Here is a 15,195-nt window from a genome sequence, read left to right on the forward strand (position 1 = left end):
GAGGAAGAGAGAGAGCAACTAAAGAAAACTAGAAGAAGAATGAATTGTTTCTCCTCCTCTTACATGAGTTGTATTTATAGGGAATGGAGAGGTAGGGTAACAATTTTCTCTTTCCTAAAAGAGAGAAACCCACAATTGATTGTGAGATCTTTTGAGTCCAAAAGTGCTAAGATGGAGGAGAGAGAAGAGAGAAATAAATTTCCTATAATTTTTTTTTTTGCTTATTTTCTTTCCTTTTCTTTTTCTAATTTATTTTTCTTCTTTTTTCTCTCTCCTAGGGACGATTTTTTTCTTCCTTTGTGTGATTTGGACAATCTTTGGTGATGATGTGGAGGAGAGAGAAGATTTGGACAATCTTTGGTTCTCCCCTTTTTTTTCTCTTTCCTTTTTTTTTTCTGCTCTTCTTGCTTCCACGATTTTCCTTTCCTTTTTTTTTTTTTTTTTCTCTTGTGCAAGAACCCTTCCACGATTTTGCTTGCTTCTAATTTGATGTGGAAATCCCCTCCATGCCCTTAGTGCTTTAAGTGAGTGAAAAGCAAGAAATCTTCAACAAATTCTCTAAAAAAAACAACCATGAGATTCTAACTTGAGACCTCTTGGTGAGCAAGAGAATTTTGTACACCATAGCTCACCAACTATGCTAGGTAGTTGTTGTTACAAAAAACAAATCTTTAATCACTTAAGGATGTGGTCCATCGATCCTTGTTGGTATTTGGAGTATTCCTTGTACCTCTGGGACAATTGTAAACGGGCTGGTTCTGCATCTCGGTTCAGTTCTGATCCACTATTCTTTTTCTGACCCAAAAGAATAATCATTTGTACGGGTGACCAAACGAATGTGTACTTTTAATTGAACACGTCCATCTTGCTCAGAATTCCGTCCTCTTCGCAACCATGGAAAGAAATAGGACCTCTTTATGTGTAAAATTGAAGATATAGCACCCGATAATCCTTAAGGCCTTAAAAATTTAAAACCTACAAAAAGAGAATAAAACCCAAGGTAGCTCCATTCTAAATATATAAAATGCATGTTTTACTACCCTAGATTTCACACATAAATGTGCTCATCATAGAGCACGGCATGATTGAGGCCGAGGGAGTAGCACGGCCTGATGGAGGCCGAGGTGGAGCACGGCCTATTGGATGCCGAGGTAATAGCACGGCATGATTGAGGCCGAGGTAGAGCGTGGCCTGATTGGTGCCGAGGTGCAGCACGGCATGATTGAGGCCGAGGTGCAGCATGGCATGATTGAGGCCGAGGTTGAGCACGACCTGATTGGTGCCGAGGTGGAGCACGGCATGATTGAGGCCGAGGTGGAGCACGGCCTGATTGGTGCCGAGGTGAAGCACGGCATGATTGAGGCCGAGCTGGAGCATGGCCTGATGGAGACCAAGGCAGTAGCACGGCATATTGGAGGCCGAGGCAGTAGCATGGCCAGATGGAGGCCGAGGTGGAGCACGGCCTGTTGGTGCCGAGGTGCAGCACGGCATGATTGAGGCCGAGGTTGAGCACGGCCTGATTGGTGCCAAGGTGGAGCACGGCGTGATTGAGGCCGAGGTGAAGCACAGCCTGATTGGTGCCGAGGTGGGTACATGCTTTAGCCGCGCTGAGGAAAGTGACATATTTTGCCTCATCACCAGACCCCCGCTCTAGCAGTTCGAGTCGACCTGCTAGAGCATTTAATCTGATTCGAGATGCACCGCCTCACTTTCTCATCCGAGGCTGTTCAACAGTTTGAGGACATGGCTATCGCTTGTTCGAGGGCAATGGAAGCAAAGCGTTTTCATGGGGGTCGAGAAGAAATGGCCCTAGGTGGCTGATCCCTTACCCCAACCAGGAGTTGTTGGATGACGTTAGCATTTCTTCGTTTAAGGGCGGCTCAGACGATGCCATCTTGTTACTTCAGGATAAGATGCTCGGCTATGATCTGACGGACTATGAGTGGCGCGTTCCCGTCCATGCTACTCTGGTACAGCCCTGCGGCTCAATCGATGTTGGTGAAGAAGTGATCCGACCCGATGGATTTTCTTACGCTGAGCTAGGCTCGTGGATCAGCCCCCCGGAGATTAGCCTCATATATATAGATCCATATTTATGTAGATCTCCCTCGGTAAAATGTATTTTGAGTGCTTGTGGATTAGCCCCCGAGCTCGGTCTAGTTGCTGCCGAGCTAGATCGTTGTCTTTGTGCCTCATTGGTTAAGGTCTTTGAGTCACCAAACTAGGGTCAGGTCCTGCGGTGCCGAGCTTGAGCTCGGTCTTATTTACTGCCGAGCTGGGGCCCGATCTTTGTGCCTCATTGGTTAAGGTCTTTGAGTCGCCAGACTAGGGTCTAGTCTTGTGGCACCGAGCTAGAGCTCGGTCTTAGTATTGCCTAGCTAGGGCCCGGTCTTTGTGCCTCATTGGTTAAGGTCTTTGAGTCGCCAGACTAGGGCCTGGTCTTGTGGTGCCGAGCAAGGGCTCGGTCTTTGTGCCTCATTGGTTAAGGTCTTTGAGTCGCCAGACTAGGGTCTGGTCTTGAGGTGCCGAGCTGGAGCTCGGTCTTATTTGCTGCCAAGCTGGGGCCCGGTCTTTGTGCCTCATTGATTAAGGTCTTTGTGTCGCCAGACTAGGGTCTGGTCTTATGGTGCCGAGCTTGAGCTCGGTCTTTGTGCCTCATTGGTTAAGGTCTTTGAGTCGCCAGACTAGGGTCTGGTCTTGAGGTGCCGAGCTGGAGCTCGGTCATATTTGCTGCCGAGCTGGGGCCCGGTCTTTGTGCCTCATTGATTAAGGTCTTTGTGTCGCCAGACTAGGGTCTGGTCTTATGGTGCCGAGCTTGAGCTCGGTCTTTGTGCCTCATTGGTTAAGGTCTTTGAGTCGCCAGACTAGGGTCTGGTCTTGAAGTGCCAAGCTGGAGCTCAGTCTTATTTGCTGCCGAGCTGTACACAATGTTAGAAAAGTTAGATATTTGCGAGAAGCTTCATAGTATATTAACGTGTTGTAAGCACTTGGGACAAATACATTGCTTCACAATAGAATCTAATCTGCTACGTGATTGGAATTGAATAACTGCTAAGGTGCTGATAGTATAAAATCTTCAAGACTAACACCCAATTGATTGGATTTCAAGGCAATCTACTGATAAATCTCTCTACTGATAGATTGTCTACTGGCCTCAGTGATTCGGACTATTGGCACCTGTTAAATTGGTTCTGCCGTAGGTCCGCCCATGATTGTTAGGATGGCCGAACCCACGGGTTGGTTGTCGTATGTGACAACTCGGTTCGTGGTTGGATCCATTGTCGGTTCGGCCTTACCTCGGCTCGGCTGGGCATCTTCTCTCATCAGCTCGGGCCAGTTCCCACCATATTTCTGTTTCAGATACTGGCTGAGGTATCCGGCCTTAATGAGCTCATCAATTTCCCTTTTCAAAGACTTACAATCTTCAGTGTCATGTCCATGGTCTCGGTGGTATCGGCAATACCTGTTGAGGTTCATCTCTTCTGGTTTACCTGCCATTGGCCTGGGCCAGCGAAAGTACTTCTGATTTTGGATCTCCAAGAGCAGGTTTGTTCGTGAACGATCAAGTTCATATTGCTCAAGTTCAGCTGTGTCCAGGGGCCGATCTGTTCTATTTTTCTTCGGCTCACGGGAGTCGTCCCTATGCCTCAGAGTCTTTTCTTCTCCTTCTCTGCCTGATCAACCCTGTCAGCTATTCCTCGGGCTGCCAGAACTTCCTCCATGTTGGCGTATTGATTGCACCGTCTCAACAGTGCGGGCATCGTTTCCGGTAAGTCGAGGGCCAGGGACTGAACCAGATCGGGGTGCATTACCCCATTGCACAATGTGCTATAACAATGTCTGACCTACCATGCACTGCCCCATTACCCCATTGCACAATGTGCTATAACCACTCCCTCTGGCAAGTTTTTTACCTCCAATGTCTCCTTCGTGAATCAGGCAAGGAATTCTCTTATTGTCTCCCTCGCCCCTTGCCTCATGTTCATCACGTTTTGCATAGTTTGCTTCTGCTTCATACTTGCTTGGAAACGTGTGAGGAACGCTCTTGTCAGTTCTTCATAGCTGCGGATGGACCGTGGCCGTAAGTGTGACATCCAGACCAGCGCGGCTCCTTTTAATGAGGCTACGAAAGCACGGCAGAGAACTGCGTCTGACCTACCATGCACTGCCATGGCTGAGCTGTAGTATAGTAGATGATCGTGGGGATCTGTGGTGCCATCATATCCGTTGAAGACAGGTATCACAAAATTTGAGGGCAGCTCGGCATCAATCAATTCGTCGAAAAGAGCATTATGGGCCGGGGTTACTGTCATGTCGGCCAAGTGCTCCTGCCTCTGTATTCCCTCTACTCGCTCAGTGAGTCAGTGGATTCGGCTCTCAAGGTCAGCTCTTCTCTCCTCGGCTCGGCCATCTGTTGATCGGCGTGACCCTTCTCTCCTGAGGCTTCTTCCTTGGCCTTGGTGACCCTGCCATGGTGCACCTCTGGTAGGCCCGATGGGCGAGCTTTGACCAGGATGGGGTCAATCTCGCCTAGCTTGCCTCTGGTAGTTCTCATGTTCTTCTCTGTGCGGACGAGTGCCTCTAGTGTGTCTTTGAGGCGAAGGTTGGCGTCCTCCTACACGGTGTGGGGATCTATGAGTATCATGTGTCTCAGGGCTCCGATGACGTTCAGAACGATCTGCTCTCCCGATCCGAGCAAGAGATCGCGGTGGTACAGAATGGACAGTGCGCGAAGTCCTGCCTGACCCCCTTCTTGCTGTTGATTAGGGGTGACGCTGTTGGCAGGAGATTCGTCAATGGGATTTCTGCTCAGAGCAGGCCTTTGCGGCTGAGCTGAACTAGTGCGTGTTACTGGAAGTGCGGAGCCGAACTGTCTTATGAAATCCCTCACCAGTGCGTTCGTGGCTAATACATGTAGCTGCAAACTCTGCATCTGTTCTTCCATGTTTGGATGAGTTACCCGGGACGATGGGATATGGCGAGATAGCTGAGGGTTCTGCTCGCACTGATCCCCCTCTCCCTGCGTAACCTGTGGATCGGGCCTGGTTTGCCGGGGTCCTTCTAGAGGGGTCTCTACTGGGACGTTTTCCTGCCCTACCACAGGTGGTGAATGGGAACGTCTAGTGGTACTTCCCGAGTGGATCTTGCACGCGTTGTCGTTGAAGAAACGACCTTCTCACTCCTTAATTGCATTGTTCCAAGGTGACTTTTTGTAACAGTTTCCCACAGACGGTGCCAATCTGATGCGGAAAAATTTGACTGGACTATCTCTCCTGCAGTTCCTGGTGCTTTGGCCAACCTGCACAGAAGAGATGACAATGAGAGCCGGGTTGACCCGACGGGGGACTCTCCGATGCCTAAGTTAGACCTTTCCACAACAGATGCTCAAGAGAGCTTTACGGTATGAGAAGTGAGTAATCCATCCTTTGTGATGGAGGCTTACCTTGGTAATTATAGGCTGCTCATGGAGGGTAAGTGGGAGACGATTGTCAAGAGTCCTACTTAGGTGTGGAGTCCTCAAGGAGAGTGGCTCTGTGATTCCAGGAATATTCTTGGAATATTCCCCTCTTAACTAGGAGAGATCAACCGTGTGACATCATGATGACGTGTAGTGGATAGACTCCTGACCTCCGGAATAGACTACGTTCCTTGAATGTAGGGGTGGACAGAAACACGTTTCTGGAATCCTTGTTGTTGACGTCGGGCCGAGGTGGCAGCTCGGCCAGATGAGGTCGAGGTAACAGCACGGCTCGATGGACGCCAATGCAACAGCACGGCCTAATTGGTGCCGAGGTAGAGCACGGCGTGATTGAGGCCGAGGGAGTAGCACGGCCCGATGGAGGCCGAGGTGGAGCGCGGCCTGTTGGATGCCGAGGCAATAGCACGGCATGATTGAGGCCGAGGTAGAGCGCGGCCTGATTGGTGCTGAGGTGCAGCACGGCATGATTGAGGCCGAGGTGCAGCACGGCATGATTGAGGCCGAGGTTGAGCACAGCCTGATTGGTGCCGAGGTGGAGCACAGCATGATTGAGGCTGAGGTGGAGCACAGCCTGATTGGTGCCGAGGTGGAGCACGGCATGATTGAGGCCGAGGTGGAGCACGGCCTGATGGAGGCCGACGTGGAGCACTACCTGATGGAGACCGAGGCAGTAGCACGGCATGTTGGAGGCCGAGGCAGTAGCACGGCCAGATGGAGGCCGAGGTGGAGCACGGCCTGTTGGTGCCGAGGTGCAGCACGGCATGATTGAGGCCGAGGTTGAGCACGGCCTGATTGGTGCCGAGGTGGAGCACGGCGTGATTGAGGCCAAGGTGAAGCACGGCCTGCTTGGTGCCGAGGTGGGTACATGCTTTAGCCGTGCTGAGGAAAGTGACATATTTTGCCTCATCACTTACAATTCAAAGAATCTATACAGACCCTTGAATCAGCTTGCAAGGAGCTCAAAACTCATGGGCTCTTCATGAAACTTCTTGAAGCGATCCTCAAGGCGGGTAATCGTATGGTTGCAAGACTTGAATCTATGCATTGGCTACCATTCTCGATCATGGGTTGAGCTAGGGGTGTCAACGGTCCGGTTTGGTGCGGTTTCGGTCTGGTTCCACCGGTTTCGGTGTGACTTTAGAACTGACCGAAATCGACCCATTAAGGATTTATCGGTTTCGGTCTGGTGTCGGTTTTGGTGCGGTTTGGGTTCGGGTTGGTATCGGTTTGGATTTATCAAGTTCATTTCGGTTTGGATCGGTTTTTTAAACTGGTATGGAGCCATTAGGAAACAACCAACTGCTGACCTGCTGAAGCATTTAGGCAATTCAATGAATATTTGAAAAATGAAAAACAACTAATATATTTAACTTAAAACTAGTTCACTATTTAACTTAAAACTAGTTAAAAATTCCCCATTATATTATTATGTTTGGAGATTGTTAATTAACTAGGACTTGATGAGATAAAGAAAACCAATTCAAAAGAAGATTGTATCTATAAAGACCTTATACAGCTTGGAGCCTTGGACGAAGACAGGTAAAAATAGTTTGAAGTGGAAAGAAACTGAAAGCAAAACTCAAATAGAATTCCACACTATACTAGGAATAGAATTCTCACTAAGACTAGAATTTCTAAAGAAACTTGGAATTTTGAAACTAATGAAACCGTGCGCCATTCTTCTTCTCTTGGCATTGATGCTAGTGCCTTGATACTGCATCTGGATGCCATAGATGTCCTCGGAGTCTGGGTTTGATGGCTTCCATACCTCTGCTAGAGATGATAGTACATTGACAAGTTTCTTTACCACATCTTTGGGAATCATTGAAGTATGATGGCATTGTTACCACAGCTTTGGTGATTTTGTCATTCAAAAACTTTGATGCATCATCCACAAGCTTTCTCAACACCTGAAAGCAGAAAGAATTAGTGTTTTCTCATTAGCAAGATAAATGAAAACTATATTTCAAACCCCACGAGTGAAAAATAAAATTCAAGCATACAGTAGAACACTAATACAGGGAAAAGTTTTCCCAACAAGAACAGCAGCAACTACCGATTTATCTTTCTTACAATATATACAAATTAATTGTCATTGAAAATATTATAAGGCCTAAAAGATAAAAAATAATCTACAAGTAGAACAAAAGATATGACAATAACTCCAGTAGATCCAAAAGCTTTTAAACTAAACAAAGCACACACATGAAAAGCATAGTTGTCAAGGTGGCTAGATGACCCAAGGCGGTGGAGGGGTGAAAAACAAAAATGACACCAACAAGCCGCCAAGGCACACCTTGACAACTATGTTAACAGAAATCTAGATCAATTGCAAATGCTTTAAAATTGAGAAGACTCACTTCCCTCCACAAAAAACGAAACCAAGTGCTGCAGTAAAAGATACGACTGGGAAAAAAATGAACAAACAATTGCACATCAACAAGTGAAGATATTATGTAGAAATATTAAGAAAAAAGTCAGAAGGACCACCATGAGATCCCTTAGACTGTAAAGCAATAAGGCTATAGTTCCAAAGACAAACCTGCAATAAATATCTTTCCAATGGCTCCCACAACACTGTTGTCATTTATCCACATGTATATCCAAAGACAAACCTTATCAAATCATCTACAGTTAGACCATACAGAAAATAACAAGCAATAGAGGCATTATAATACCTAAAGCACTAACCAATGTTCAACTAATGAATATATGTAATAGAATAAACCCCTTGAAGATATAAATTTGGATAACCCATGTGGTTGTGCAACTACCACAGCATGCAAAAAGCAATAACAACCAGCAAACAAATTAGAGATGCTAGAATTTGCAGGTACCTAGGAAGGTCTTTCTCTTGTTGCAGGCACATTGAGCTTATCCTTCTCTAGGAGTAGGACCAGCTGAAGAACTAGCTACTGCACCTCTCTCCTTTTCAATGTGCAATAGTTCCAGTATATTTCCAAGTGCATTATCCACATCAGTGGGATCATCAAAAGGCTCAGCTACATACAAAGTAAAATAAGACACTAATTAACTAATTAAGACAATTAAAAATGAAAAATATACTGAATGAAAAATTACCTCTGAAGTCTATATCAAACATCCAATCCCGAAGGCATATTAATGCTTCAGCATTGGTAGGTAGGAGTTTGCTCCGATATTTATCAATAACATGGCCCCCTGCGCTGAAATCCGACTCTGAAGCAACTGTGGAAACTGGTATAGGCAAGACATCACGAGCCATTCGAGCCACATTTGGATACCTTGACCCATTTGCTTTTCAAAATGCCAACACATCATACTCATCATATTCATTATCATTGAATGGGACCTTGGGTTCATCTAGATATATATCCAATTGAGATTTATTTCCATTATCCATCTCAGCAAGCTCGGATACCATAAATTCCTATGAAAATTGAGAAATAGCCGAAATATGAATCATTAATAAGATTAGCAATGAATGTTGAAAACTTGTATTAAAAAATAAATCAAAATTACTATCAGAATGTAAATTTACTTACAAATCTTGTTCTAGATCTCCCAGGACGATGGGTAAGTGTAGGAACATCATAGTCACTTGGTTGCATACTCTTGTACTCATCAAACAATTGATATAAAGAATTCCTCACATTGTTACACATTGTAGATGCATTTAAGTCCAGGTTGCAAAGCTTAGAAAATGCCCAAGTCACAAAACTAAGTTTATATCGAGGATCAAACACCAAAGCAATGGCCAAAATTGGACTATATTCACTCCAATATTTGTCAAATTTTTTCTTCATTTCCACTGCCATTGGCTTCATAAAGTTGAGCCCACGTGATACCTCTTCTAATAAACTTTTTTGAATCTCCCAAACATTTTCAAAATATAAATTTGCTGTGGGATACTTGGAACCAGAAAGCAAAACAGTAATTGCATAGAAGGGATACAAAAAACTCGTTAATCTCTCAATCTTCAACCATTGTTCAGAACTAGGACAAGTTTTAAAGTTGTCATCCACTAGTCCAAGGTTCTCAAATGCTTTACAATAAAATAATGCAGAATCAAGCATGAGATAGGTTGAGTTCCACCTTGTGGAGACATCAGCACGTAAGCCCTTACTACTTTGTAATCCCAATTGCTTTCAAATTTCCAAGAATTTTACTTTTCTTGCATGTCATCCTTTCACATAGGCTATACTAGATCGCACCAACACCACAGAGTCATCTATGTGTTTTAGTCCATCTTGTACAATAAGATTGAGAATATGTGCACAACACCTATTATGAAAGTGTAATCCTCTACATAAAAGAGCATTCTTCAAATTCAAATTTTTCTTCAGCAAGTCAACAAAACAGAAATTAGCTATGGCATTATCTAAAGTAATTGAAAATAATTTTCGATCAATACCCCAGTCAGATAAGATTTTTGAAACTATTTCACAAATATGGATGCCAGTGTGTGGAGGTGGCATAATGCAAAACTTTAACAACTTCTTATGCAACACCCAATCCTTATCAATGTAATGGGCAGTCAAAGCAATGTATCCATCATTAGTGATAGATGTCCATAAATCACTTGTCAAAGAAATCCTCCCAGGAAATGAATTAAGTAAATTCCTGATTCTAATGGACTCCAAATTGTATAACCTCAAAATATCCGACATTTGTGTGTTTCGAGCAATATGGGTATAGCCCGGAAAAAGGTATGTAATTAACTCTCTGAACTCCTCATACTCAACAAAAACTAAAGGTAACTCATGTCTCACAATAAGCTTCGTAATTTTGTCCCACACAAAATCTTGGTCAACTTTTTCGTCTCTTAACATCACTTTCCCTTCATTTACACCCAAAATCATTTGGGTGCTTGTGTTTCCTTTGTTTTCCCTTTTTGGGCAATGTAGAATATGTCTCCTAAGGCTTCCAGTTCCATTAATATTACTATCAGCCTTATAAACTTGCTTACATCTTTTGCATTCAGCTCGATTCTTCCCATCATCAAAACCCTTCCCATCAATGATTGTGAACTCATCCCAAACTACACTCCTTCTTTTCCTTTTGGTAGTTGCATTTGTTTCAAGTGTTACGACACTTGAAGGTTCTGTTGATGGAATTCCAGGAATATATGGTCCATCATCAGACATAACATCAGCATCTGACCCACAATCGGGCTCATTTTCTATATTGATGGACATTTCTATAATTAATAAGAAAACATATGACATGTTAATAAAATAAGAATACCAAGCATTACAAATTCAAAAATGACCTCTTTAAATTAGCCCTATATAATACACTATTGCATGCTGAAATTTGATACAAAATCTCATATTTGAAGAAGTTGAAAAAACATAAATAAGATTCAAAAATAAAATATGGAAAGATAAAATTGACTGAAAGGATATATCTGGGGTCCTGGAGGCTGGAGTACCAGAGAAAGAGCTGAAATTTGTAGAGAGAGAACTTGAAGGTTGCAGGGGTCTCAAATCAGTTGTTAGAGGAGGGAAACATTAGTTCTCAATTAAAACACAAGCTTTACAGCTTTACCTATCATCGCTGTCGATGTGCAAACCGTGCAATAATGAAGGAGTGATGTAATTTAAATAAAAATGAAGGGTAAAATAGTCAAGTGAAAATGTCTGACACATCTTTGCAAATAATTTATACAATATACAAAAATAATTACCAAATCTTGACATAGACCTTCAGTGTTTATATGCACCAAACTGAATTGGAAAGTTCTATATTATGATATTAAGGGGGAAAACAAAGTAATACTGATCAATTCAGTCCTTCAATCCCCTCACTTCAATCAATCAGTAATACAGAAGATTACTTTTCTTTGCTTTCACTAAACATCTAACAGCACTACTCCCATTTGTACTTCTACCCTAAAATTCAGTCTCCAATCTACAAAGAACTTCTCCAGGTTCTTTTATAAACCAAGTTCCACTACAGGTCAGCACTCAGTAGTATTCTATTCATGAAAACATAGCAAACCAACCAAAAAAAGAAGGAAATCTCTCTAGTGAATAATGTTTCTTGAATCAAGTAAGAATGGAAGAAAACTATTAACATGATAGAGTCTAATCACGAGTGGATAGCAGCTTTAACAGTAAAAATCCTTACCTACCATCTCCACATAGGTTCCCAAAGAAATGAAGTAGAACGGGCCATATTAAAAGAAAAACAAATGGAAAATCCAACCTGGTTCAAAAGAGATTTCTGCTAGTTGCCAACATCCTAGGTTCTGGATCAAGTTTTAAGAAAATGATTTTTGCTTATTATGAAACTCCTTGAAACTGCAATAACTCTTCATGTAATAATCTTTGCGTCTCGTCACTTGATACTGGAAAGTACGAATTTGATGAATTCCAATTCATATCTCACGGCTTCGAAATTTACCTGTCTTAAGCACCGCCTCCAATTCAGATCTCACGGCTTCGAAATTTACCGTCAGGGTTAGGATGGCAGCAAGCCAACCCAATCTTAAGCACCGCCTCCGTGTCTTCCACCTTGTACTCCCCTACAATCCTCGAGTCAGGGGCTTCGATGAGCCTCCCTTTCGCTGTTTCGCATAAAGCTCTTTCACGGTTTCACTTTCACAGTTTCACCCAATCGGCCAATCGATCAGCAGCGGCTCATCATCAGACGACGTTTCAATGGGTCTCCGGCCGCACGCCACCTCCAGCACAAACACCCCATAACTGTACACATCGCTTGTTGCCTTCGCTATTACATTTGCCAACTCCGGCGCTAGGGCCCATGGCCATAACCGCTGGTCCGCTGGCTGCTGGCCGCTACTGCCTGCTGCTCACTCCGTCACAGCGTCACCAACCTAGGTTTTCAACTTTTCATTCTTTTGAAAAATTAGGGTTTTGAAAGGTTGAAGTGTTGAACTATTGAAGTTAAAATGTCGAATTTGCAATTTTGTATTAGGGGTTAAACGGTGGGCTCGGGTCAGTTTGGATAGGTTCCGGTTTCGATGTATATTTTTGGCATTTTCGGTGGCCCAACGGGCTAACCGGAACCGAACCGAGACCGGATTCAATTTAATATACAAACCAAAACCGGCCCAATAAGCCACCGGTTCGGTTTGGATCGGGTTTAATCGGTCCGGTCCGGTCCGGTTTAGTATTTGACACCCCTAGGTTGAGCACAAAATTGGACGCATAGGGGTAGTTTTAGGTTGATGTAAAATGGGCAACAAATATGGATTTTACTCGAAAGAGTTAAAGCATCATTTTATAGCATCACTTAAGAGAGGCTGACGGCAGGGGATCTGAATGCAATTTGGTATTACACAGGCGGTATTTCTATAATACTGGCATTCTCTAGCGCTGTAAATTACCCTATAAATAATTATTATGAATTAAAAACTACTGGTTCCTTAAAATCTTGACATAAGAGATTTTTTTTTTTTTTTTAACTATTCTACCTAGGACATAATAAGGGTGGAGAAAGTGAATTTCCAATGCAGTAACTGAGACAATGACTATAGAGTAGTATCATGTGAGTCGTGTTTTGGATGAGAATGACTAAAGAGTTGAAGAGGATAATGTGACTAAGGTTTCCTCAACAAGGATTATGGATCATATATAAATTGCAAAGGATAGCATCATTCATGTTCATTGTAGGGAAATAAAGGTCCATGCTTTTTGCTAGTTGTCTCTATCATCACGTGAGCAGGAAAATGAAGGGCCTAAGCGGCCCCATTGTCCTACTAAAATGAATGTTGCAAATCCATTATTGCTTTTAGCTGTGTGCCTTTCTCGTAGTCGACCAGGCTATTCACATTTTTGTCTCATGGACATGGAAGGTGAAGAGTGCTATTTGTTTTCTTTAAATGTACTTACCTAACTGACAAAGATAAGTGAAGCTATGAACATTATAATGGTAGGGCTATTAAGGCTAGACAGGCCAGTGTCGATAAACACATGGACATAGAGAGGAAAATAATGTCCAGATAATTATATATACATGATTTCATTAAAACTGTTTGTTCCAATCTAAATGTCTTTTGATTATGAAATTATTACTTTGTCTAAGCTTGAATTATACATTTCCTACTAGATTTGGTGTGAAATGTAGTGCTTCAAAGGGCATGATTAAGATTTAGTATCTAACATTTTTAGTATTTAGAACTATGGGAGGATGATAAAAAAAAAAAAATTGAATACCCTCATATAACTAATGGACATAATGGAAAAGAATTTTATTTATGTTGGAGATTATACAGTGTGGTTCATAAGTTATTAAGAACTGAAAGTCACTGGTTCCTCATAATCTTAATATAAGAGTTTTTTCCTTTTCTTTTAATTACTCTACCTTGGATGTATCAAGAGCGGAGAGAGTGAACTTCGAAAGCAGTAATTGAGACCATTATTACAGAGCAGCATCATGTGAGTCATGTTTTGGATGAGAATAACTAAATGAGTTGAAGAGGATAATATAACTAGGATCTAATCGATAAAGATCAGGAATCATATATAATTGCAAACTGTTGTTTTCTGGTTGTTTCTGTTGTCAACCTCGGCCACATGGGGGTGATTTCGTGACCAATTTAGATGATGTGGAAGCGTTTGATCTCTCCGATGAGATGACAGTGCTACATGGTGTGTATAAAGGTGATTGATTCATCTATGATAGGTGATACGAGATTCCATGTCAAAGCTGACAAATTTGGCCTATTTATTCTTGTGAGCATTTTCGGTAGTGAAAATGATTTTTCTAGAAGATGGTTTCTTCATGAAAAATCTAGAGTGCAATTTATCCTTTCTAACACACTTGATTTCGTCCAGTTTCGATATTGTATGAAGAAGTTACAGCATCCATAGGAAAAAACTGGCTTATGTGGTAGTCGAGGAAAGTTTCGGCATTGAACATGATTTTTTTGGAAGAAATGTCCTTTATGTAACCTTGTGAGAAAAATCCAATGGTTCCAATGTACTTGATTTTTTCACATTTTGATTCTATATGAGGAAGTTACAACATCTAAAACATTCAGGAGCAATATAATCTTTTTAATAACTGCATTTGACAATCGGGTCTCGTGTAGAGTTGTAGACGTTGCTTCATGGTTCCAACGCACTTCGTTTCATCTCGATCGAAGACCATAAGAAGAAATTGTGCACATTTTTACGAGATCAGTCCAAAAAATCCGAACCAAAAAGGCCAACTTGATCTCAGTCAGTGGGGTGCGTATTTAGAAGTCAATGCTTGAAAGTGAGAGGGCTACATGCAAATATTATAAAGGCAGGGGCTCATGAGTGATTTTATGAGGTAGTGTGGTTTCGGTGTTGCCCGTGTATATCAACAAAGGTGTTGATTCCAATCCAAGCTATGTCTTTAGATCTTAGAAGATCTGAGATTGAGGATGCAAATCCTATGGCTAGTATTAAGTTCAGCTTTTTGTGAGTGAGAGACAGCCCTTAAATTTTAGAAAAGACAACGAATCACAACTTGACAACAAAAAGGGTGTTGACGCAAGGTTGACCGCTTACGTCAGTGTGCATTACCCCTTATGTCACACTTACATCAATAGATTCCTCATTAATGGTCTGGATTTAAGAATCGTTGTCTTTATCCAATAGTTGACATTAAAGGTGCTTTTTGTACCAAATCTACAGTTAAGATTAAGCCGCCACCAGCACAGCCCACACCATTGTATGAAGATTGCATCTGAAGCCATGTGGTTAGCCCAATTTCAAACTACAATAACTTTCTGACTAGAA

At 42.6% G+C, this 15,195-nt stretch overlaps 1 protein-coding gene and 1 long non-coding RNA gene across 2 annotated transcripts; both read right to left on the reverse strand.

The window, feature by feature from the left end:
* Window positions 1-7,271: 7,271 nt before the first annotated feature.
* LOC122066866 lies at window positions 7,272-8,651 on the reverse strand. The gene is made up of 3 exons (XR_006136501.1): window positions 8,561-8,651; window positions 8,317-8,481; window positions 7,272-7,389 (listed from the first exon to the last, which is right to left on the reverse strand). It is a non-coding gene; the product is annotated as an uncharacterized LOC122066866 (long non-coding RNA).
* Window positions 8,652-9,698: 1,047 nt separating this feature from the next.
* On the reverse strand, window positions 9,699-10,656 carry LOC122066878 (zinc finger BED domain-containing protein RICESLEEPER 2-like). The gene is made up of 3 exons (XM_042630701.1): window positions 10,158-10,656; window positions 9,873-10,127; window positions 9,699-9,763 (listed from the first exon to the last, which is right to left on the reverse strand). The coding sequence occupies exons 1-3, from the start codon at window positions 10,654-10,656 to the stop codon at window positions 9,699-9,701; spliced, it is 819 nt and encodes a 272-aa protein (XP_042486635.1).
* Window positions 10,657-15,195: the final 4,539 nt, after the last annotated feature.

The sequence above is a fragment of the Macadamia integrifolia genome, unplaced genomic scaffold (assembly GCF_013358625.1).
Source record: "Macadamia integrifolia cultivar HAES 741 unplaced genomic scaffold, SCU_Mint_v3 scaffold262, whole genome shotgun sequence".
NCBI classification, from domain to species: Eukaryota; Viridiplantae; Streptophyta; class Magnoliopsida; order Proteales; family Proteaceae; genus Macadamia; species Macadamia integrifolia.